Here is a 25698-nt window from a genome sequence, read left to right as displayed (position 1 = left end):
CCTTTGGCCCAGTCATTGCAGATTTCTTGATTCAATAGTCTGGGTCCTAAGAACGATGGAGAAACAATTTACATCTTTTGGGAGGTGATGTTTCGGAGGCAAGTAAAGATGATAAAAGACACTGCTGCCCAAGCTTTCCATAAGCTTCTGTTGCTCCACTGAGCCCACTAGGAAACTCGCAAAGTTTAGGGAAGTTTCCGCACATTACAACAGTGATGAAATTCACAGATACAGCTGGCTGTTAATCTGATTGGGATCTGACATATGTCATTAGACTCCATTTTAATGATATTTCCCCTTACCATTACCCAACAGCGCCCCCCCCCCCCCCCCAAAAGCCTTGGAAGGGAGATTCTAGGGCTGCTGTAAACCCCAATGTTTAATGTGACATCCAGTGTGAAGGCAATGTGAATATAGCAGGAAGTATCTGACCATCATTTTATCCAGGATCCTCTGCTGATGGGGTTGGGGGAGATCGGTGACCAAGATTAAAATCAAAAATGACAGTGTGTATTTATGAGAAGCTTTTGATGCAGTAAAGCATTGTGTGGCTCTTTACAGCAAGGTTAACAAACCTCATTTCCTCCACTGCAGTGTTAGTGATCATTGTTCTGCCGTTGTTCTTGCCCCTGAGGTTCTCTCTTTGCCTTTGTTGACACTGCATTTTGTCCCTATCTGCCCCTTTTCTCCTTTTAATATTAACCCACTGTCGTTGGAGTCTTTGGTATTTTGTTGCTGGGAATGGAGGCAAATATCTGAGGTGAATGAAGAGTTTACTTCAGGTCTTTGGCAACAAAAACTCTCTGAGGACATTTGATTTTGTAGTAGAGCCGGAAAAAAAGTAGATTCCTTTACAGTGGAGAAACAAATAGGTTTTGCTTTAGAAAACTAACAGTTAAGTGTAAAGAAATAGTGATTTAAAGCTGCTAAAGAGGGACACTTCTATCAATAAATAATGGATAGTGTGACAGGATTTTCAATACACTGCAATGAAATGTTGTCGATTGGAGAGACAGCAGGATGAATTCCATTTGACATTAGGTACCTAAACCTACAACTGAACTGTGGTTGGGATGTTAATAATCTGAATTTTAATATCACACAGCAGTCCAACCATCAAACTGCTGTCTGTCATGGCATATTCTACACATATTGATCAACAAGCTGATGATGCTGGAAATTTGAAACTAAAACAGAAAATGCTGGAAATATTCAGCAGGTCAGGCAGCATTGGTGGAATGAGAAAACACGGTTAACGTTTCCGGTCAAAGACCCTTCATGAGGCCTTCCAGTTGAAAAAATTTAACTTTGTTCCTTTTTCCATAAATTCTGCCTGACTTGCTGAGTGTTCTCAGCACTTTCTGAATTTTTATTCCTGTTGTGGATTTTGTGTGTGGCTACGAGGTGCAGGTCAAACTAGAAAATATAGAACTGTATACAATAAGGGCAGTTTGATCATTAAAGGGGATCAGAATCTACCTCTAGACTGAGCAAATCAAATTAGCAGTGATAGTGTGGAGGATGAATTCAGGCAGTTCAAAAGGGATGGTTTTCCAGTATCTTGAATAACCAACAAGGGATGAGAGTATTCTGGATCTAGAATAAAGCCAGAGAAGGTTTGAGATGCTGCCTGTCCTGCTGAGTATCTGTGGAGGGAAATAGAGTTAAATTTTCGTCATAGGAAAATGAGAAAACAAGGATGTTTTAAGTTGTCGAGAGGGGGAGAGAGTAGAGAAAAGTGGAGGAATGTCTCTGATATGCTGGAGACATGCATGCTGTTGGCATTGTTAGCTGATCTGTCTGGAGGAGTGTAAATGGAGGGAGATGAATGAGGGAGATAGAGAGGGGGGATGTGGGGAGGGGGCAACAAAACATCCTGAAGCTGTGAGATGCTGAACACAACTATTGCTGGGGAAAAATAAAAAGAATGTGACAGTGCTCAACGGATCAGGTGTCCTCAGCAGTTTTTGATTTTATTTTGGATTTCCTTAATCTGTTTAGTTTTGCTTGGCACAATACCAGATCTAAGTTAGTAAATAGAGAAGACAGAATTGATTGATATTATTTTTAAGGAGCCGTTTAGTAAAGTGAGATATGATAGAATTTTATATGAAGACTTGGAAGTTTGAGTTCATACTTAAAACAGGATGTTAAATCTTAAAGCAAACTATGAAGGTAGGAGCTATTGTTGATTGGGAAGCTAAGTTGAAAGATGTAACAGTAATTGAACAGTGGCCAACATTTACAGAATTAATACAAAGTTTACGGTAAATGTATATTCCTTTTTAAGGAACAAAAGCCCAACAGGAAATGTAAGCCAGCTGTGGCTAACAAGATATATAAAGATGCCATTAGATCAAAGCAAAAGGCTTATCATGTTGCCAAAAAAGAGCAGTGAGCCCAAGGATTGGAAAAAAAGATTTAGTAATGGAGAACCATGAAATTCATAAGAAAAGAGAAAATAAAATCCAATAATGAAATATAAAAACAGACTGGAAAGGCTTTTATGGATATATGAAAGGAAAAAATTTGATGTGGGTCTCTTTCAAACTGAAGGGAAATTATATTGGAGAATAAGGAACCGACAGATATTAAACAAATATTTTGCATCTGTCTTCATGGAAGAAGACAATAAAAATTCCTTGAAGTAGTGGGGCACAATGGCTCTAGAGTGAATGAGGTGGTGAAAGAAATTAGTAATAGAAAAATTTGGAGCAATTAATGGGACTGAAAGCCAATAAATCCATTGCATCGCACAAGTGGCTTTGTAGGTAGTGGATGTAATAGTTGTCGTCTTTCTAAAATCTAAATTCTTTCAGTGATTCCAGAATGGTTCTCACAGATTGGAAGATGGCAAATATAACCCTACAACATAAGGTGAGAGGAAACCTGGAACTATAGACCTGCTACTGATTGTAGGGAAAATATTAGAATTTATTTTAAAGGTATAGATAGCAGATCACTTTGAAAATAATAAAATGATGGGGAAAGGTTAAAAGGAATTTATGAAAAGGAAATCATGTCTGATTTATCTGCTGAGGATGTAACCAGCAGAATAGATGAGGACAAATTAACAGATGTGGTGTATTTGACTATCAGAAGGCCTTTGATCATGTGCCAAACAGTTTAGAGCGCATGAGATTGAAGATTAATTAAAGGACAGAAAGCAGAGACTAGGATTTACAGGCCATTTTTGGATTGGGAGGTTGTGACCAGTGGAGTGTCACAGGGACCCCATCTCTTCACTGGCCAGTTCAGTGATGTTATTTCTGGATGTGAGGAGCAAATGTGATGTATCCAAGTTCGCTGATGGAAGCTTGGTGGAAGTGCAGATTGCAACGAGGATGCAGGGAGGCTTCAGGGAGACATAGATAGGCTAAGTGAACGGGTGAAGACACAGCAGATGGTGTATAATGAGGTAAAATGTAAGGGCCCAGTTTTGGTAGGAAGAATAGTAAAGCAGAGTAATTTTTAAAATAGTGAGAGATTAAAAGGTATTGGTGTTCAGAAGAACATGGGTGTCCTTGTGCATAAAATAACTGTTAATATGTAAAGAACTGCGAAGCCAAATGATATGTTGACCTTTATTTGTTTTATTCTTGTACCCCAATCCTCTTATAATAGAGGTGCCTTACTGTAATTATGTAGGGTCCTAGTGAAGCTGTACATAACTTATTGGGCATGGGTTGGGTCTTTCTACCCAAGGAGGTTTGTACTTGTGATGGAGGGAATACATTAAAAATTCACCAGATTGATTCTAGTGATTGGAGGTATGAAGCGAGATTAAGCAAACAAAGCCTATACTCAAGGGCTTAGAATGAGAGGTGATCTTGTTCAACCTTTCAAAATTATTATGCTGCTTGACAGGATAGATGTGGGGATGTTGTCTCAATTGTCTAGAACTGGGGATCACGGTATAAAAATGAAGGATCAGCCATTCAGGCCGCAGATGAGAAAATATTTCTTTACCCAGATAACAGTGATTCTTTGGAATTCTGTGCCTGAGAGAGCTGAGGAGGTTTGGTTTTGGAGTTGAATAGGTTTTTTTGATGTTAGGGGAATCGAGGATGTGGGCTCAGTGCAGGAAGTGGTACTGAGGCAAAAAACCATCTTATTGAATGGTAGAGCAGACATGAAAGGCTCAATGCTTCTATATAATCTTAAATTTTATTTTACAAAAGCTGATAATTTGTAAGAACTTGTATCTGAAAAATTGCTGTTTATGCACATTGACTGGAATTAATCTGAATTGTTGGCAGCCTTTTAGAAATACTTATCTACCCTAAGCAATGCTGGCATTGGTCCTAAAACATCAGAACAGGATCCTGAGGTACTGTGGTTCTGAGCTGTCAGAGCTGAAGATCTTTCCCTTCACAACAAAGAAGAATGCTTGGCAGCTGGTGGGTGCTATATTAATCAATATATGTATTGGAAGCTCAGCTCTTAATTTCATTATGATAACCATGATGTTTTTCTTAGATCATATAAACATTATTCATACTCTTCTTCACCAGCCGAGTTTAACCATGAACAATGAACATGGAAGAGTGGCTGCATCTATTTATAAAGGCTTTCTGCTCTGCACAAACACTACAAACTAGTGCTGTCTTGTATACTGAGCTGCTTTCACATTGGCTTTTGAGATCTTGTTAACAAAGTAAGTTCATGCACAAAAGATTATTCCTTCTCTTGATCTCCTTTCTGATGGCCTCCCAAATAATCCTATCTCAAAAATCCTGTTTTTGTTTTTTTTTTGAAAATTACAGTTTTCAACTGACTTAGTAGATGCTGTGGGAAAACTCAAGTGCTTTACATAGAACGTTACGGCACTTGAACAGGCTCTTCGGCCCATGATGTCCGTGCCGACCACTCTGCCAATTTTAAACTAATCCATCTGCCTGCACATGGTCTTTATCCCTCCTTCCACTGCTTGTTCATGTGTCTGTCTAAATGCCTCTTAAATGTTGGTACTGAATCCGCTTCCACCACCTCCCCTGGCAGCGCATTCCAGGCACCTAACACTCTCTGTGTATACTTTTTTTAGAAAAACACTCAACTTGCCTTACAAATCTCTTAAGTGTTCCCCCTCTCACCTTAAAGCTATACCCTCTAGTATTTGACATTTCCACTCTCTAAAAAGACTCCTTCAACCCTATTTATGCCCCTCATAATTTTATATACTTCTATCGGGTTCTGATGCTCTAGAGAAAACAATCCAAGCTTGTCAAACCTCTCCTTATAGCTAATACTCTAATCCAAGGAACATCTCGTGAATTTCTTTAGTGCCCTCGCCAAAACCTTTGCATCCTTTCTGTAATGAAAGCTACACACAATGCCCCAAATATGGCCTAACCAAAATTTTATACAGCAGCGTGACTTCACAACTTTTATACTCAACACCCTAACCGATGGAGGCATGTATGCCATATGCCCTCCTTATCATGCTGTTCACTTGTGTTGCCACTTTCAGGGAGCTATGGACTTGCACCCCAAGAATCCTCTGAACATCAGTGCTCCTAAGGATTCTGCCATTCACTGTATACTTTTGTCTTGCATTTGACCTCCCAATGTGCAACACCTCACAATTATACGGAGTAAAATTCCACTGCCATTTCACTGCACATATTTCTGATCTATATCCTGCTGTATCCTTTGACAAGCCTTCTCACTTTCCACAACTCGACCAATTTTTCATGTCTGCTTTAATTTCATGTCCGTGTTTTAAGAAAAACTCGGAAGAGACAGTGTGATAACTTGGATAAAGGATTGCTTAGGAGACTTAATGGCCACCTATTCTCTATTTGTGGGCAGGGGTGAAAGTGAGAAAGTGAAGGGTTAAGAATTGCAACTATACCTATAACTGGCAAACAAAAAAAAAATATATATATATGCATTTATATTTCTCTAGCAAGGACTAGCAAGCTGCTGACCCACTAGTTGGAATGTTAAGTATGTTAACTGCCTTTGTTTTGGGTAATGGACCATTCCGATATGTCAGACGATGGCGATACTGGGTGTAATTAACATTGAGGTGGAGGCTTGGTCTAAACAATGAAGGGTGATACCTGCCTTTGAATGCCTTGATTATAACTCAATTATACTAAGACAAGAGGTGTGATAGCTGTCTCGGGATCTCTATAGCTTGACCGAAACTTGCGGCGCCGTATGCATGGGATGTGCGTGACAATTCCTGTATAAATGTCTGTCTGCCCTTTGTGCGGGGAGAACTCGGGAAGCGACCCTTAGTGAGTGCTGAAGAGAATTCTCCTAGCGGTGCACTGCTAATAAAGGTATTTGTTCGAATCGACCTCGTGGCACTGTGTTACTTACAGCGGACAGAAGGGGAAAATTAATTTCGGGACGACAACTTGGCGAGCCAGTCAGGAGTCCAAGACGAGGTTTCGGAAGCGGCGTGAGCGACCGACGGGAATAACGGCCACCTGAGACGGAAGGGCCCACAAGGTACGATTCACCTTGATCCCTCTCAGGGAGTCGGACACCTGATCGATCCCTTCGCTTATCGAAAATCCTCTGACAGACTCCTCGCAAACCTGTCCGAGTGCCACAGGTAAGGAGGGGTTCGAGTCCCCAGTTAAGCTCTGTTCGGGGTTCAAGTCCCCAGTTAAGTTCTGTTTGGGGTTCGAGTTCCCAGTTTCGGGTTCAGGGTTTTAAGTTTGTGAATTTCAAGGTTTTGAGCTCTAAGTTCTGAGATCAGTTCTCCGGTACTACCACCCTGCCTTAGACCGGTTCTTAAGAGGGGAAATCCCCCACGGGAAGGTCAGGAACCTGAAGTGGGTGAAGGAAAGAGACCGATCTTATAGGTAATCGCAGCGATTCGTACTGTCCGATCGGGAAGAATACAAAATGGGACAAACTCTCGATAAGTCTGGGTCCAATACCCCACTATCTAAGTTATGTAAAGATGATCCGAAGAACGAGAGTAACTTCCGTAAATTATCAGCATGCCTCAATAAGAAATTGGGAAACGAAATATGGCCATTGGAGGGAACTTGGGACGTAGATAAATGCCTAAAGGCAGAAAAGGCAATTTAGGAGCAGAATGCAGGGGAAAAACGGAAAATATTAATGTCCACTTGGAGAAAAACAGCCGAAGACCTAACAAATAAATCTAAGCAGGCTAGCTGGGAACATAATGCGCGTAGAAGGGGAATTAGTGTGTGTGATGAACAGCAAAATCCTAAGAGTTGGGAAGTCCTGAAGTCTCAGTGCAGAGACCACGATGCTGAAAGGAGCAGAAGGGAGAGAGAGAAGAGGTAAATGAGGTGTATAAGGAGAAATGCAGAAATAAAAATAAAACAAGTAGGGATAAAGTGGAGGTACCTCCTGACATGTCTGGTGTGCTCCTGTTGTTCCAAAGTAATGATACGGACGAAGAGGAGGAGGATTGGATGGTCCGACCCACAGCCCCTACCTACCCACCACCACCCCCCCCCCCCCACCGTTTCATTGCCGCCCCCATATAATGCGGCTAGCCCGCAAGCTGTCCCGCCCTTACCACCAGCGACTGCTAGCCAAGTCCCACCCCCGGGACGAGTCCATGGCCCTATTGTGTTCCGAACCAGGATGCAGCTTAGACGAAGGGAAAGCCCACAGACAGGTGGTTCTAAGGCCACAGACAAGCGACAAAACTTTTTGGCAGGGGACAGTCCTTCGATAGATTCTCAGACGGACACTGACTCTGATTCTACCACTGATTATGGCAACCCTACAGATCCCAGCCTACCACCCATGTTGAACAGGGTTAAGGGAGCCAAGGTTAAGAAGCAATTCCCCAACAGGAGTGCTCCCAATCCCGATCCAGCCCAAGCCAGCGCTAATCCTACAATCCAAATTTACACCCCTTGGAAGCCTCAGGCGATGTGCTTAATCATGAGTCAGGCACCCAACCATAAAACCAACCTGGAGGATTTCATAGATTATGTGATTGGAACAATTCAGATGTACCAGGCCGCCCCCCCCCCCAAGACCTTTTCAGTCTTTGTTGCATGGCCCTTACAACTAATGAGGTGGCACGGTGGAAAGAACACCTGGGGAGCTATGCTGACTGGACAGCCTTTCAGGCGGCTGTCCGGCCTCAGGACCAGGTGGCCACTATTAGAACTGCCCTTCGCAAAACCCTTCAACAGCCTATTGACATAACTAAGGTTTTAGAATGCCGACCGAAACGGTGAAGACGGCCCAGACTTTTGGGACTGTTTCTGTTCACTTTACGGTACCTATGCGGGGGACGATGCCTACAACAGAGGCAATGCCTCCCCCCAGTTTAACGCCCTCCTATTACAATGCATCCCTGAGGGAGTGGTGTCAGCTATCCGCACTAATAACATGAACTGGCCTGACCGCACACGACAAGCCATGAGGAGGGCGCTAGTCCACTTCTGGAGTAATGGGCGCGATTTGAAAGCCACAAAGCAGGAAATGGTCCAGAGACCCCCTCAGCCCCAACCTCCCTACTCCGACAATACGGGCTATCAAATGGAGCAGCAATTTTGCGTTCCAGAAGGGGTTGACCGGTCCGGTAAAGGATACCCACTGTACCCCAATGACTTAAGAGCCCCAGTGTATGGGCCCCCTTGTGGGCCACCACCACCACCCTTTCGTAATTACCTAGGACCCAGGGGACCCCAACAACCCGCACCGGCGAGTGCCAGGCCGACAGGATGCTACCTTTGTGGGGCACCTGACCATTGGCGGAGGGACTGCCCCCACTACCGTCATCGGCAGACGAGATCCCCCGGTAGACGACAACCTTTTTCAACCAACAACCCGTTTTCTGCCTGACTAGCCATGGAGAGTAGCCTTTCCATGTACCCTGCCCTCACCGATAACCCGGACGATGAACCCATCGTCAATCTCTTAGTTGAAGGAAAGCCGATTCCCTTTATGATAGACACGGGAGCAAATACTTCGACCCTTGAAGCCCCTTGTATTGCCCAGCATGATTTTAAACTGTCCACTGCTTCAGTTCTATTGAGCGGGCTGGAGGGACAGAAAAGATCCTACCCCTTAACTGAACCCTTACAACTTAAATTTGAAGATCGGGAATGCGGTAACCACAAACCTGGAGGTTAACCTAGCCGAGAGGGACCTGCTCTTCTCCCTCCAACTCAAAATACAATGCCTGGATGAAGGTATTACCATTACTGGTCCTAAAACCCATAGGATCCTCTGGATTCACCAGCCTCCTCAGTGGTGGACGGTGAACTTCACGAGCAGCGATTTTGACCCATCCTTGAAAACCACTGACCCGTACGTGACGCTAGCTCATGACCCCACCGGGGCCTCGAGAGCTAGAAGGGTTGTATGCTCCTCTCCTGGGTAGCATGGTGACTGTCACTATTTTAGGGGAAGTAGTGGGAAAGGAGGGGGCAGCACTTCTAGGCCAAGTGCCTATTGAATTGTGGAATCAGTCAGGCTTGATGTCCCCTCACATTACCCTGTCAGTTAACGAGGGACATAAACCGAAGGAACTGGGATTCCTAGCCCACCAGCTTGAGGTACAGGCAGACAAAGGCCTTTTCGGGGTCCCTCAAGCTCTGCCAGAGGGGACCCTGACTTATTACCTCGTCCCTTTCTCAGTGACGGGCTGTTTACACCATCACCAGCCCCATTGACTCCCTTCGGATGAGCCCACCCCCGATTTATGGGCTGCATCGAAGTCCGAGGTAGGGTAGACCCCAGTGACCCCAGTCCAGATCCGTGTAAGACCGGGAGCACAACTGCCTTCCGTCCCACAGTATCCCCTTCGGAGAGAGGCAGTCGATGGAATAACTCAGTTAATAGATTTGTTCTGCAAACAGGGCATCCTGGTTCCTTGCCAATCACCTTGTAACACCCCCATTTTACCCGTCCCCAAACCCAGACGGACAGAGTGGCGCCTTGTACAAGACCTACGTAAGGTCAACGAGATAGTAGAGCCACTATATCCTGTGGTCCCGAATCCAGCTACCATTCTCAGCAGTATCCCTGCTGACTCTTGCGTTTTTACCATTGTGGACTTGCAGCATGCATTTTTCGCAATTCCCCTCTCTCCCGACTCACAGTACCTGTTTGCTTTCACCTTCCAAGGTCAGCAATACACTTGGATGCGCCTCCCGCAAGGTTTTATACACTCCCCGACTATTTTTTCCCCAAGTTTTACATAAACAACTCCAAGGGTTGCACCTTTCTGATAAATCCACCGTTGTCCAGTATGTAGATGACCTTTTACTAGCAAGCCCCTCGGAGCCCGCCAACATCGCAGACATGAATAGACTACTTAACGCGCTCCACTCTTGAGGATACGTAATACCTCCACAGAAAGTAAAATGAACCCAGTGCCAGGTGAAATTTCTGGGCACCCTCTTAAGTGCTACCGAGCGGCGGCTCACTCCTGAACGTATTGCACCCATCATTGCCACCCCACCGCCCACTACCCCAAAGTGCATGCGCGCCTTCTTAGGTTTAGTAAATTTCTGCAGGCAGTGGCTACCTAATGTGGCGCTCCTTACTAAGCACCTCACACCCCTGGCCTCAAGCCAGTCTGTGGGACTTACGAAGGAACAAAGGGAGGCCTTTGATAGCCTCAAACAGGCCCTTGCCAGCGCCCCGGCCCTGGGACGTCCTTTGTATGATCGCCCATTTCAGCTCTTCATGAATGTCCTAGAGGACTGCGCTACAGCCGCCCTTACTCAAACCCATGGGGATGGGAAAAGACCGGTGGCATACTACTCCACTCGGCTGGACCCAGTTGCAAGGGGACTTCCACCATGCTCACAAATGCTTCCAGCTATTTGTTCCCTAGTAACAGCAGCCTCCAATATAACCCTGCAACAGGCAGTGGTGGTTTATTCCTCCCATACCGTAACAGCACTCTTAACCTCTCACCAGACGCAACACCTTACCCAGGCCCGCTTAAACAGATACGAGGTAGCACTCCTCAAAAGGAAATTACTTCTTTTATTCACAAGGCTTCCAGCTATATTGGTTTGGGAGACAACCATGTTTGTTTAATTTATTAAATTGATTTGCATAGAAAGAGAGAGAGACATGGATTTTATATTTCTATGAAGTTCATTTAGACTCTGAAGTGGTTTGCTTTGGCCTTCGATTACCACTTCATATTTTTGATGGTAATACAGTCAATCAGCTCCAAAGACAGAACTGAGAAGGCCTTGCCTCCTATAAAACTCATTCTTTAAAACACTGGCCTATTGGAGGGGGGATAGGTACCCTTCCTTAGCATAGTGGGTGAATATGGGTGCGTGCACCCATAATCTTGCGTTAATTATATAATGTTGCACGATTCTTGTGAGGACTTTCCTCATCTTCCCTTTCCTCTTGCACACAGGCTGGTTCTGCATTCTGCCCCTCCCTGGTGTTTCCCCTACAGTGGCCTGTACTTGTTATCAAGTGGAGAGATGAACAGGGCTGAAAATAAGTGGTGTGTAGCAAGTTCAGCCATTCATTGATACATCTGGCTGGACCACGGTGAACATTGTCATCTCCCCTGGTGAATATGTCCTCTTTTCTAGCATCACACTGGGCAGCAAAACTGACTACCGTTTTAAGTTTTCCCCTGCCTCACCCACCCTTGCTTCTGACAACAAGGAAGAAGGGCTCCTTGCTCGGAAATTTTCTGCCTGAGAATAGGTCAGTTGGCATAGCAGGTCTGCACTGGTGTTGTGCTCTGTATGGGCACCGTCCCACTTCAAGTCCATCAGTCTAGCCTTGTATTCCTTCAAACTCTGCTCCTACCCCACTCCAGCTGAATTTTCAAAACTACCGCAATCACGCTCTCCCTTCTCCCTGGTTTTAACTGATGCTCTGTCTGCAGCAACCCATTCATCTCCAAACTCCTTCAACATGCTGCCAACTTCAAATCAGTGTCCGTTTCCTTCACGACTCCAGGGTTGGATCTCTCCAAGCACACTTCTACCCCTAAATGACACTGACCCGACCAAAGTTTTTTTTGAAAGGAAGGCAATTGATTATTTCAATGTGGTCACTTTCTCCTCATTCTCAACTGGTCACCATTCTTTGATTTTTTTAAAAAAATTATGTATATTATTGATGATGTCATCCTTCCCCAAAGTAATTCCTTCGTTGTGCATCTGACTGGAGCTGCCCTTGGCTTTTCTTCCTGCCACCACCACCAGATTCCAGGATCTAACATTTATCCCCTCCTGTTCCTCATCTACATGTTGGCTTCTCCAGCCACCTCTTCCAAGGTAATCACCGTGCACATTAACATGTTGACTCTGCTTTGCCACCAGCTCTTCTGAGCCCATATTGCTCACTCTTGTCAATATGCTTGTCCAACATCCTGATCTAGATGAGGCACAGTTAAACATTGGGAAGGTAGACCATTGGTTCTCACGGCTACCACAACCTCCATTCCTTCATCGGAGATTCCAGTCCTCCTCTGGGTTGCTGTCCTAGTCTGAAACTGATTTATTCAGAAGCTGTTTCTTCCTCTCTACCCATTCCCAACCCTAATTCAACCCAGCATCCATAATTTTGTCACTCCCAGACTCTGCTATAGTCTGGCTGAACTCCAGCTCCTCACTCACCATAAGCTTGAGTCCATCCAAAGCTCAGCCTTCTAAACAGTTCTATGTCCTGCTCCAGCCACCCCTTCAGTAGTGTAGCGGTTAGCGTAACGCTTTACAGCGCCAGCATCCCAGGTTCAAATCTGGCCGCTGTCTGTAAGGAGTTTGTATGTTCTCCCTGTATCTGCGTGGGTTTCCTCCAGGTGCTCCGGTTTCCTCCCACATTCCAAAGACGTACAGGTTAGGGAGTTGTGGGTATGCCGGAAGCGTGACAACACTTGTGGGCTGCCCCCAGAATGCTGCGCAAAAAGATGTATTTCACTGTGTGTTTCAATGTACATGTGACTAATAAAGATATCTTACCTGTCACCACTGTATTTCCTACTTCCCAATCTAAAAATTGTCTGTGGTAAAATTTCCTCATCTTTCTTTATTTGAACCTCCTACAACCCTGTGGTCCAGTAAGAACTCTGCATTCCACTAACTCTGTTTTCCTGTGTATCCAGCGCTCTACTGTTATATCCCAGAACTTATCCCAACCCTCTTCAACTCCTTCCATGAATCTCTCACTTTTCGCTTGGACACCCCTCCAGTCTACCTTTACACCTGTACCCTGGTTGTTAATCTATCTCAGTATTGTCTTCTGGATGAACTTGATTTATTCTTGAAAGGTAAGTGATGCTAAGTAAAGACACACATATTGCTTATTTCTAGTGAGTCACAACATTGAAGTGCTGTTTGTACACCAAAGAGGCTTTTTTTTAAGACCATTAACAATCATTCAATGTGGGTTATGTAATTACACGATTATTGTGGCGGTTCCCTCCTTGCACACACCACTGGTTCTGCATATTTGACTGAGCTTGAATAAACATTCAGGTGTCATTTACCTTCTGAACACTTCCTCCTCCACCCCAATTTTATTTCTGAAACCCCCTGTTGATGGTCTGTTGTATTGTGGAATAGAGTGTGACTCATTGGTGCATGAGGAATTGTAAACCTCCTTACCAATAGATCTGCAGTTGAGATCTTTTTACATTTGAAAGGCATTAATTGTGTAAATACAGAAGAACTCTTCCCTTTAACAGGGAGGTCAGCTGCTTGGTGCACATAAACTTAAAGTAATAGGTAGAAAGAATTAGAGGGAAAGTAAAGACAATCTTTTGCATCTACAGTGTAGAGGGTGTGGAACTTGCCATCTAAATGAATGGTGGAGGTGGAGGTGGAGGCAGAGACCTTCATCACACGAAGGTAGTACCCAATTGAGCATTTCTAACCCATAGGTCTTTGGACTAAGGGCTGCAAAATGGAATTTTTTTTTTGGCTGGAATTTGCCCAATCCTAAGGTGTTTGTTGATTAATTAAAAATTAGAAAGCAGCTCTAATCAAAAACAAGCCGTTCTTATTGTTAATGACAATCGTGACATAAGCTGGCAATGAGCTGTAAACTTAGTTCGAGTGGAAAAGAACTTTCAACCAATGTTTTGTGGAAATACAATAATATAGATATTTTATTTTGCTAGAATGCTGCTTGTGGAAGAAGCTTCCCAGACAGGCATTAAACAAGATCTCAGTGGAAAGTTCCTGCCTTTTCCCACCCTATTCTGAAGTAACTATTCCCAAAATATTTTTTTGTTGAATGATCATACTGAGATGCTTATCAGGAAAACGTCTCAAAATAGCTCAATTGGCATAGTTTTATCTGAAAACAGATTCAGACTGCAGTCTTTATTTTCCAATTTTAGCTGGAGAATTACAAGCACAACACATGTACTAATGTAATTTTAAACATTTTAATTAAAATTTTTATTTGCCCTTTTGTTATTAAAAATTAATAGCAATTGAAGACCCAGTTTTTCAGCATGATTTGATGTAACTTTTAACACCATGGATCAGTGAAACTTTATAGAAGACAAAACTCGCCCCTTCAAAAATGTGAACTCAGTAACCACTTTGCAGTAGGAAACTCGGTGATCAGTAGGAAAACCACTGCTGTCCTGTGGGTTTAGTTTCTTGTATCTTATAACAGCACTGAAGGAGGCCATTTGGTCCTTTGGGTCTATGCAGACTCCCAGGGGAGCAATTCCATTTCCTCCACGTTTCCCTGCACTGTTGCAACTTGTTCTGTTTCACATGTGCCCATCAACTTCCTTTTGATACCTTTTTGTTTTTAACTTGCACTAATGGGTAACTTGCAGCCACCTTGTCACCTAACCACACATTTTTGAGATGTGGGAGGAAAACGGAGCATTTGGAGCAAACCCACAGGATGACAGAGAGAACATGCAAATTCCATAGAGACAACATCTGAAGTCACAGTTGGATCCAGATCACTGGAGCTGGAGGCAACAGCACGAAGTACTGTGCTACCCTATTTGGGCAGCTGCATGTATGACATACAAACACACAATTGGCTAGCTTGTTGCAAATTGTGAAGATAGATTTGAAATAGATTTTGCAATGAGAGAGATCATGGCTTAATTCCTTGCTGATAAGAGATCTTGATGTTAAAATATTGTGGTAAACTAAACATAAATTTTTGTGACTATCTGCTTGTGTTAAAGAACTATCAGTCATCCAAATTCAATATTGTTTAGGCATTTGATTTCCTCACTGACTTTGAATTTTTTTAAATCAAAAACCCTGCAAAATATTGCTAACAAATGAACTAACTGACACAATCTGCTTTAGGAACTTAATTAAAGTCTTGGGGAGAGCACACACCTGTAAACATTAAACTCTTTCATTATGTCCATCTGTTGTATTTTTCGATCACAATGAAAGTCAATAGTTTTAACTCAGTTGTCTGTTTAGTGTCAGCTCTGACTATGATTCTCAATCTTTGTCTCCAACCCTCATTAAGTGAGATGTATGGAGTCACTAACCATCCTTGGGTAATTCTTATAATGTTAAATTGATCTTTATTTCCTCCTAGTTTAGACTTAAATTTTTTATTCTCTGTCTTCTCTTTGAATGAGTTTAATCCTGCAGAGCAGATCTTTATCTTCAGTCCCTAAAAGACTTTGAGGTGGTGGTGAGCTATTCCCTGAAACATTGTGGTCCATATGATGAAGGTACTCCCACAGATCAAGGATCCAGTGGTATTTCTAAACCAGGATGATGGATGCAGACTGTGTTATTCCTGTGTCCTTGCTGACTTTGATTTGTCCTTCTATGGAGCAGAGGTTGTAGGCTTGGGAGTAACTGTCAAATAAAATGTTATTTTTGGTATTTGGAAATATTGTCAATGATCTACATGAGAAGATTACATGTAATATTTTCACGTATACTGATGACACAAATTTGCTGGGATGGGAGTTGTGGGGAAGATACAGAGAGGCTTTGGGGAGGATGTAGAGTGAATCAATGAGGAAGATGGAATGTTATGTGGAAAAATATGAAGTACTTCACTTTGGTAGAAAAAATATATAAGCAGTGTATTTTTTTTAATTGTGAGATGTTCAAAGGGACCTGGGTGCCCTTGTTCATAGATTGTGGAAGTTAAAGTGAAGATACAGCAAACAATTAGGAAGGCAAATTGTATGTAGACCTTTATTGAAAGAGGATTTTGAGTATACTAGTGGAATTCCTACTGTAATTGTAAGGAACTAGTAAGATTGCGTGTGGAATATTTTATACAGGTCTGGTCTCCTTGCCAAAGGAAGGAATTACTTGTAAAAGATGAAGTGCAACAAAGTTTTATCAGGTTCATTCCTATCATGGAGGGTTTATCTTGTGAAGAGAAATCAAATGGACTGGGCCTATGGTCTCCAGAGATTAGAAGAATGAGAGGTGTGCTCATTGAAATGTATAAAATTCTAACAGAGTTTGACTTGGAGTTGCAGGGGTAATTTACTCTGGCTGGGCAGTCACAGAGTCATACAGCATAGCAACAAGCCTCTTGGCCTACCATGTTTGTGCTGTAGCCTGTCTACATGAATCGCACTCACCAGCACTTGGTCCACAGCACAATTCAAGTGTTCGTCTAGGTACTGCTTAACTGTTGTGAGAGTACCTGCCTCCACCATCCAATCAGGCAGTGATTTTTTTTTAAATTCCATTTGCCTTCTGGGTGGAAAAAGTTCTTACTCAGATCCCCTCTGAACCTCTTCTCCCTTGCCCTAAACATATGTCCTCTAGTTTTTGACACCGCTGTTTCCTGCTGACTACCCTGTCTATGCCCTTCATAATTTTGTAGAACCAAAGGTCACACTCTCAAAATAAGGGATCAGCCATTCAGATGAAAAACGATTTTTCTTTTCACACAGTGGGTAGTGACTAAGACCATAAGATAAAAGAGCAGAATTATACCATTTGGCCTATTGAGCCTGCTCAATAAGTTGGGGGAAAAAAATCAGCCATGACTGAAAGCCATCAATCATAGCTGATCTTTATTTTTCAAACCTCATCCTCCTGTCTTCTCCCTGTAACCCTTAACCCCTTTACCAATCACAAACCTATCAGTCTCTGCCTTAAATACACCCAATTACTTGGTCTCCATAGCCGTGTGTGGCAACGAATTCTACAGATTCACCAACCTCTGGCTGAAGAAATTCCTCTTCATCTCAGTTCTTCATTCCTTAGTTGTGCCCTCAGATCCTAGACTCTCCTGCTAATGGAAACATCTACATCCACTTGATCTAGGCTTTTCAGTATTCGGTGTGAATCTTTGAAACTGTGTACAGGTTCCCCCCAGCTTACAAACACCTGACTTGTGTACAGCCTGTACATAAGAGCGAGTATTTGGGAAACTGGCGGGAAAGATCTGCCGGCTGCTTCAGGCATCTTCTGCCGTGTGGGAACTCTGTTTGCAGCCGCATTTCCAATTTGTGAACTGTTCCGGTTACAAACAATTCACAGGAATTGTTTTGAACTCAATAGAACCCTGCCGTAAGCTGGGGACAAACTGTACCCAGGAGAATTTTGGAGCAAGGCTCACGAGTGGATTCAAGGCAGAAATTGCTAGGTTTTTGGATAATACGGGAATCAAAGAATATGGGGTTGGTACAAGTAAGCGATGCTAAGGTTTAAGCAATGCACAAAAAGTGCTGGAGGAACTCAGCAGGTCAGGCAGCATCTATGGAGGGAAATAAACAGTTAACAATTAGGGCTGAGACCCTTCATCAGGACTGGAAAGGAAGAGGGCAGAAGCCAGAATACGAAGGTAGGGGGGAGGAGCACACGCAGGCAGGGGATAGGGTTCAGGTGAGGGGAAAGGCAGGTGGGTGGGGGAGGGGGGATGATATAGTAAACTGAGACGTGATAGGTAGAAGAGGCAAAGGGCTGAAGGAGGAATCCGGTAGGAGAGGGCAGTGGACCATGGAATGGAGGAGGAGAGGAGATGGGCAGGTCATCAGGGTGGGGGAAGGGAGCCACAGCAATAAGAAGACAAAGGAGTGGAGGGGGGTGGTTAACTGGAAGTTAGAGAAATCGATGTTGAGGCCGTCAGGTTGGAGACTCCCAAGGCGGAATATGAGGTGTTGCTCCTCCAACCTGCATCTGACCTCAACGTGGCAGTAGAGGAGGCCATGGATAGACATGTCAGTATGGGAGTGGGATGTGGAATTGAAATGGGTGGCCACCCAGAGGTCCTGGCTGTTGCAGCGGATGGATCGAAGGTGCCTGATGGCTTCAACATTGATTTCTCTAACTTCCGGTCAGCACCCTTTCTTTTTCTTCCGTCCACCCCACTCCTTTGTCTTCCCTTATTCCTGTGGCTCCCTTCCCCCTGCCTTGATGACCTGCCCATCTCCTCTCCTCCCCTCCCCCATCCTTTATTCCATGGTCCACTGCCCTCTCCTACTGGATTCCTCCTCCTTTAGCCCTTTGTCTCTTCTACCTGTCACCTCTCAGCTTATTGGAGATGCAAGAAATTTTGCAGATGCTGGAATATGGAGCAATACATGAAAAGTGCTGGAGGATCTCAGTAGGTCAAGCAGCATCCGTAGAGGGAAATAAACAGTCAAAGTTTCGGGCCGAGACCCTTCATCAAGACACCTCTCAGCTTATTACATCTTCCCCTCCTCCCCCACCCACCTACCTTCCCCTCTCACCTGAACTCCCCTATCATCTACCTGCCTGTGCTCCTCCCCCTCCCCTCCTCCCTGCCACCTTCTTATTCTGGCTTCTGCCCTCTTCCTTTCCAGTCCTGATGAAGGGTCTCAGCCTGAAACGTTGACTGTTTATTTCCCTCCAGAGATGTTGCCTGCCCTGCTGAGTTCCTCCAGCACTTTTCGTGTATTGCTCCAAATTCCAGCATCTGCAGAATTTCTTGCATCTCTGCTAAGGTTTAAGGTCAGCTGTGATCTTATTGAATGACAGAGCAGGTATGAGGGGCAGAATAATCTGCTCCCCCTTCTATTTCTTATGGAACTTCCAGAATCCTATCAGTTTGCCTGCAATTATCTTTGTGAAAGCTTTCAGCTAGTATACTATCTTTAATTCTGTTCTCTTATTTGCAGCTCAGGACAAATTCTTTTGTTCTTTAAACCTTTAGTTACATTGTGAGATCCTGATAATGGCTCTGGTGTAACCCTTTGTCTCACTTCCTTCCCATTAGAACCGTATCTCATCCTTGCCACAAAAAAATTTGCCAACAAAGTACACCAGAAGCACAAAAAGCTTCCCTGTTTAAAGAAAAATAAGTTGCATCAAAATCACGATGATGCTGGAGGAACAGCTTGCTGAGTTCTTCCAGCACCATCGTGTTTTTCATTTAGGTTCCAGCATCTGCAGTCTTTTGTTTCTCTTGCATCAAAATCAAATGGGCAGTAAAAGTACATTTTCAAAAAAAAAGTTATAGATTAACCATTGCTTCATAGATATCAGATTTTGCGAAGTATTATCTGATACCATGATAATGCAGCAAAACAAATGTTGTAGTCATAATAGCATCAGAAGCAGGGAGCTCTGAAGCAAACCTCAAGGTTTGAATTGAAATATGTAAAAATATGTGGGTTGGGGGGGCAATTAATATTGGATGAAAGAAGATTTCTCCCCCTCCAATTCTGTCTTGCCTTTTCTTCATGAACCATACTACGTCTGCACTGTATCCTATAGAGCCACAGTATAAGAAACGCAAGGCGCTTTCCTAACCTTGCCACGTACTAGGGCAATCCTCTCAATGCAACCAGTACCAACACCACACCCGCACCACTGGAGCCTGACTTCCCACCTTCTTTCAGACCAGGACTGCTCTGTTGTGCAATAAGAACAACAACAATAAGGTTCCTGTCACTACCACAGTCCATCACAATCACCACAGCTCCAATCCCTAAATTTTGATGTTCTCTCAAGTTCCTGGGACTGCTAAACATCTACTTAACTCCAACCTCAAATATTTATCTTATCACTTTGCTCGTTGCCCAACATTTTAGAAAGTAAGAAAGAAGCTTGCTACTTACTTGCACATTACATAAGGCAGAACATCATTCAATATCAATCTTCACAATGTAATAAAATCCGTGAATCTTGTCCATAGAGCCTGTAAGTCTAATACATTCCCATTGTTCCTTTTCTGCCCATAAACATCCTGTTTTTAACCCTTGTGAGATCAAGGCTGATTAATCCAAGGTTTCAAAGTTCATTTCCTGGATCATTTTCTGATGTAAACCCCGCCCACCCCCAGCTCTGGTCCTACCATGTCTGGTGTTCCCAAACCCATTAGGTACCTATAAAGATTGGATCTCTTGCCCGAGTAAGACTCCTGCCTCATCCTGCTTCTAGCTGCTGCTTACTTTCCTCTTCCCATTCCAAAAATTCTCCTCCCATCATGTTCAGGTTACCAAGATATTGGTCTTGGTGCCTTTATTACCAAAGGTCCTCCAGGTCCTTACTAAAGGCCAGCCACCTTTTAAAGAAGGTGAGGCATCTTCCACCCCACAGAGCTGGAGCTCAAGCAAGTTATCCTTAACTGTGAGGGGCTGGCTAAAAAGAACAATCAAACCACTTCATCCTTCCCCCAGTGCTCTGTTACCTAACCGCAACCTCCAGTACAATGCCATTCTGCTCAGGAAGAAGAGTATTCATTGCTGCGCAGATATGTAATAATAATCAAGGTCACAGGTTTGCAATGTCTGTGGAAGCAGATTTAGTTTGAGCTGAATATGTTGGGAATATAATGTTTCTAGAATACTATGTAATAAAATGTTCTTTGAGTAAATTACAACAGATCGATCACTTTGATAATTAGGTTGTACATTGCTGACAATGAAACAGTGTATGCTCTGACTCCTTTTCTCCCCTTGGAAAAGTGATCAGTTGTAGGGCACCCCCATCTCTACAATTCCATATCCATGGCGAGTGTTGGAGATACTTTATGTTGTCAACACTTCAGCTGATATTGTAAGTGATCAATCTTCATATATGAACCTTGTATGTGTTGCTAGACTGAACAGTTGAGGTCAGCCCTGCTCAGCATAATCCTGGATTTAACCAAAAATCAGGTTTCTCTGAGTCACAGGCTGGTGATGAGGATCACAAGCCTTGTGCTGGTATTGGTAGTTGCTCACAAGATGCTGGAGGAACTCAGCGGGTCAGCAGTATCTGTGGAGGGAAGTAGACAGTCAACATTTGAGGTTGAGATCCATTTCCCTCCATAGAAGCTGCCTGACCCACTGAGTTTCTCCCATATCTTGTGTGTTGCTCCGGCTTCCAGCATCTGCAGTCTCCTGTGTCTCCATTTGGATCACTACTGCCCTCTTTCTCCTTCCTTTTCAAATAAAGGTGTCTGTGTGAACCCCCATGCTCCTCTTGTGACTCTGGTTGAGATTGGTGGGGTTGTACAATTTAAGAGCAGAGCGCTTAGCTTCTGAGGCATAAGATAAAGTTAAAAAGAAAAAAAGTGGTAACATGTAGATGCTGACACAAAACTGCAGATGCTGGAAATCTGGAGCAACACACACAAAATGCTGGAAGAACTCAGTAGGTCTGGCAGGATCTATGGAGGGAAATTTTTAAAAAAATTTTATTTACAGCGTGGTAACAGGCCCTTCCAGCCCAACGAGTCCATGCTGCCCATTTTAAACCCAAATTAACCTATCCATACGTCTTTGCAATGTGGGAGGAAACCGGAGCACCCGGAGAAACCCACGCAGACACGGGAGAACGTACAAACTCCTTACAGACAGCGACAGGAATCGAACCCCGATTGCTGGCGCTGTAATAGCGTCGCACTAACCGCTGCACTACCGTCGACATTTCGGGCCGAGATCCTTCATGAGTCCTGATGAAGGGTCTCGGCTTGAAACGTCGACTGTTCGTTTACCTCCATAAATGCTGCCTGACCTGCTGAGTTCCTCCACGTTTTGTGTGACTATGTGGAAGCTGAAGTGTTCTTGGATGTACTGAATCTAGGGATGAGAGAAGGGCATGAACTGTAGCCTGATTTGGTTGCATTATACGCTTGTGTGAATGGCTAAGCACTGTAAGTACATTTGTTTCGGAGTTTAATGACTGAGCAGAATCTTAACCCCACCTTCTAATCTGGGCCTGAGATTGGTTGAATTCTGCAAGGTGTAAACTTGATGAGTGAGGTTTCATTTCATGGTTTGATGCATTTTGCATGCAAAGCCCCATAATCACTTTGGGAATTCAGTAACATGGTTAAGTTATTGGATGGATAGCTAGAGGCCTGTACTGTTGATCAAGAGACATGAAATTCAATTCCCAAAATGACAGCTGGGGAATTTAAATTCGGGAAATTAAAATGTATAAATACATCCAGTGTAGGTAATGCTAATGGACTGTTGTAAATCCCCATCTGGTTCACTCAGGAAAAGAAATCAGCTGCCCTTGGTCTGAGCTAAATATGACTCCAGACTCGCCAATGTGTTTGATTCTTAAGTACTGTCTGAGATGGCCCAGCAAAGTACTCTCATCAGTGTGCAGTTGGGAATGGGCAATAAATGCTATTTGGAGTAAGAAACAAAATCTGCAGTTTGTCTTTTTTTTGCTTTGCATCTGTGCTAGAGGAATTGTTATTTTGATGCTTTGCAAAGCCGCCCAGATTTAATAGCTCCAGAGGTGTTCTGCCCTAATATGGGGTGCGTGGAACATTTGGCCTCCACAGAAAATGAAAACCAAAATAAAACCCTGCAAATTCTGGAAATCCAAATCAAAAACAGAAAATGCTGGAAACACACAGCAGATCTGACGATAGGTCTTCAGCTTGAAATGGTTACTGGTTCTCTGTCCACAGATGCTGCCTGACCTGCTGAATGATTCCAGCTTTTTCTGTTTTTTTTGTTTTGATCTCCATAGCCATGGGCAAGTTGGCACATTCCTCCTTTTTTTTCCTTCAAACAAAAGGTGGAAATTGTCTTCCATTTAGGGTAATATGATCTTGGGAGAACCAGGGCTGTTTCCAGCATGGACACCTTGTGGTCACCACTACTCTTACATTTACTTTGCCTCTGGGCTGATATCAGCAGTGAGGTCATTGCATGTGTGCTCATGATGTAAAAATAGCAGAAATCCTGGGTGGGATGGGATGAGGATGGAGGTGGGTGGTGGTTGAAAGGGGGATCAGGGTTTCTGGAGATGGGGACCAGAGATGTGGGTTTACTGCGACACTGGCTACCTTCTTCCTCTGTTCCAGGTTATCTGTAGGACACAATGAGCCATCTCCTGCCAAACCACCAGCAGATGTTGCTTCCATTGATCTTGAGCGAATCGTCTGGCATTCCTGAACCCTCCCCAATCTCTAAACAGTCATCCTCCACTCTCTAACACCAGCCTTCCACTCCACCGCCCCAATAATCCTTTACTACAGTAAAACTTCAATAATCCTACACACACTCAGCACTTTGGAGGTGCCAGATTAGCAAATTTTCCAGACTATTGGATGTTATTCACAAGATATTAATAACCCAACATATTTTAATTTCACTTTTTAGATATTAGACAGTATTATAATAAATTTCCCAGTGGACCAGTAAAGCTTAAAAGGAATGTGGGAAACAGAACCCTACTCAATTGGGAAGAGAGCAAGCAAAGTTGTTTCTGTCATTTTTCATTGGACTCTCTGACCTGATTTGCTTACCTCATTGATAGACTCGAGCAGCACACTTAAACCTCCTAAAGGAGCAAACCCAGGGGCTTTCAAATCTGTTGTCTGCCCCTGAAATAGTTTTGAAATGAAGTGAATGTTAATGAACTGAAGAAACAAGTCTTGCTGTTAAGCCTCAATCAAATGGATATTTTAACTTTACAGGTCACCTGATATTCTTATTTTGAGAGTGAGTGACACAAGCACAGGTTTTGCAGAAAGCGGGAAGAATTTGTAACGGGTGTGTGTGGCTGGAATGTGACCATCTGTCAGTGATACTATTGGAAATTGGGTGGAGGGGGTGGACCTCTTAACTAGCCCACATTTTCCAAGTCATGGATTATTGGTCACAGGAAGGAGACTGGGATATAAGAAATACAACCAAAAAAATGTTGGAAATGCTCACCAGATCAGACAACGTTTGTGGAAAGAGAAAGCCATTAACATTTCAGGTCCGAGGCCCTTTATTAGGACTGGAAAAGAGAGACAAGTGAGAGAAAACAAGTTAATTTTCAGTAACAGAGAATGTGGGGGAGGGATGAAGAAGACAGAGGGAATATCACTGATTTGTTACCTTTTAAAGGCAAAGGCAACTACTGAAATCTATGTTGGCCTTCAATGCAAGAGATTTTGCATTTAGGAGCAAGAATGTTATACTACAGTTACACAGGGTGTTGGTGAGATCACATCTAGAGTACTGGGTGCAGTTTTGGTCCCCTAAGCTAAGAAAGGGTATATTTACCATAGACTGGGAACTCACCAGACTGACTCCTAGGAAGCCTGGACTGTCGTATAAGGAGAGATTGGGTTGACTTTGTGTGCACTGGAGTTCAAAAAAAATGAGAGAAGATCTCATCAAAATATACAAAATCCTGACGAGGCTCAACAGGTTGGATGTAGGGAGGATGTTTCTCCTGGCTGGGCTGGTCTAGAACTAGGAGTCACAGCCTCTGGGTGATGGGTAAGACACTTCAGACTTGGATGAGGAGAAAGTTCCTCACATAGAGGCTGGTGAACCTGTGGAATTCTTCACTATAGAAGGCGGTGGAGGCAAAGTCACTGAATATAGTTAAGAAATGGGTAGATTTCTAGAAACTGGCATTAATCAGTTTGGGAAGATAGCAGGCATTTGGTATTGAGAATCAGCACGATCGTATTGAATGGTAGAACAGGCTTGAAGGGCCAAATGACCAATGTCTACTTTTTCTCTGTTTCCTTACTTTTTAGAAGGGATCAGAATTCTCTAGACTGAAGTATTATATGTGTTTCAATTCTTATTTTTTAGTCCGAGTACAAAGTGTACTGTCTGATGAGGTAACAAACATGAACTCTGAAAAGCTCTCCGTTTCTAGCATTTTTACTTTCATCTAATTTGGGCACACTGCTTGTTTAAATTCTGCATCATTCATCAAAATCCTTTGTGTTTTCCCCTTCCTAATTGCTGCCTTAAAGATTTTTCTTTGGCATATTTGAAGATTTAATTACCCTTTCTTGGTCTGCAGATATTTTAGAGATCGATTTATCAGGTGTATGACTCACAATGCAATTTGAAAGTGTAACACCATCCGCCAGCAGAGGTCTTTGCATTCAGTTGCTGTCGTATATTTACACAAGGCTGTCAAGCAAGAAGTTCCACATTTCTCAGGCTTCCTGACTAATATGCAAAGTGCTCCTCTGTTCGATGTGGGCGGGAGTTTTCTCTCAGCCCAAACACGGTCTCTTTACAACGTGCAGTTTAAAAGGCTGCTGAAAGTCCGATTATGAAAGGCAAGGGTGGGGAAGTGGGATGATGACCTCATGCTTAAGGAAAGCTGGGATTCGTACAAACTGCTGCATGAAGTTGCAGCCACTTTGTGTTTGATTTACGTTTGAAAGGAAAAGCCAGCTCCACACGTCTGCTCCGTCCAATGTAACTAAAGGTGTACGCTTTACTTTATGAGAGGAGGGTAGCTGAAAAATTGTGGAATGTCACCATTGTTCAGCTGGGTGGCTAAGGTAAGAATTAACCATATAAAACTTTGTTTGCAGTGAAACAAATTTCTCTATTGTTTAACTTGCAATGGCTACACTGGGCTGATGTGTATTAGAGCTTCTTAACCT

At 43.4% G+C, this 25698-nt stretch overlaps 1 protein-coding gene across 6 annotated transcripts in view; it reads left to right on the top strand.

Moving 5' to 3' along the window:
- The window catches only part of LOC127567323 (TBC1 domain family member 1-like), a 205584-nt gene that overhangs the window by 36571 nt on the left and 143315 nt on the right, over positions 1-25698 (top strand). Inside the window, exon 1 of one of the 6 annotated variants that reach the window (XM_052010078.1) lies at positions 25308-25593. The exons of the other annotated variants lie outside the window; for them this stretch is intronic. Coding sequence (XP_051866038.1) covers positions 25564-25593 — 30 coding nt within the window. The 5' untranslated portion in view covers positions 25308-25563. Of the gene's footprint in view, positions 1-25307; positions 25594-25698 lie in introns of those variants that run through there. 6 annotated transcript variants of the gene reach the window in all.

The sequence above is a fragment of the Pristis pectinata genome, chromosome 2, assembly GCF_009764475.1.
Source record: "Pristis pectinata isolate sPriPec2 chromosome 2, sPriPec2.1.pri, whole genome shotgun sequence".
In the NCBI taxonomy this organism is placed as follows: domain Eukaryota; kingdom Metazoa; phylum Chordata; class Chondrichthyes; order Rhinopristiformes; family Pristidae; genus Pristis; species Pristis pectinata.
Note: the sequence above shows the minus strand (reverse complement) of the source record. Positions and strands in the feature narration are given on the sequence as shown.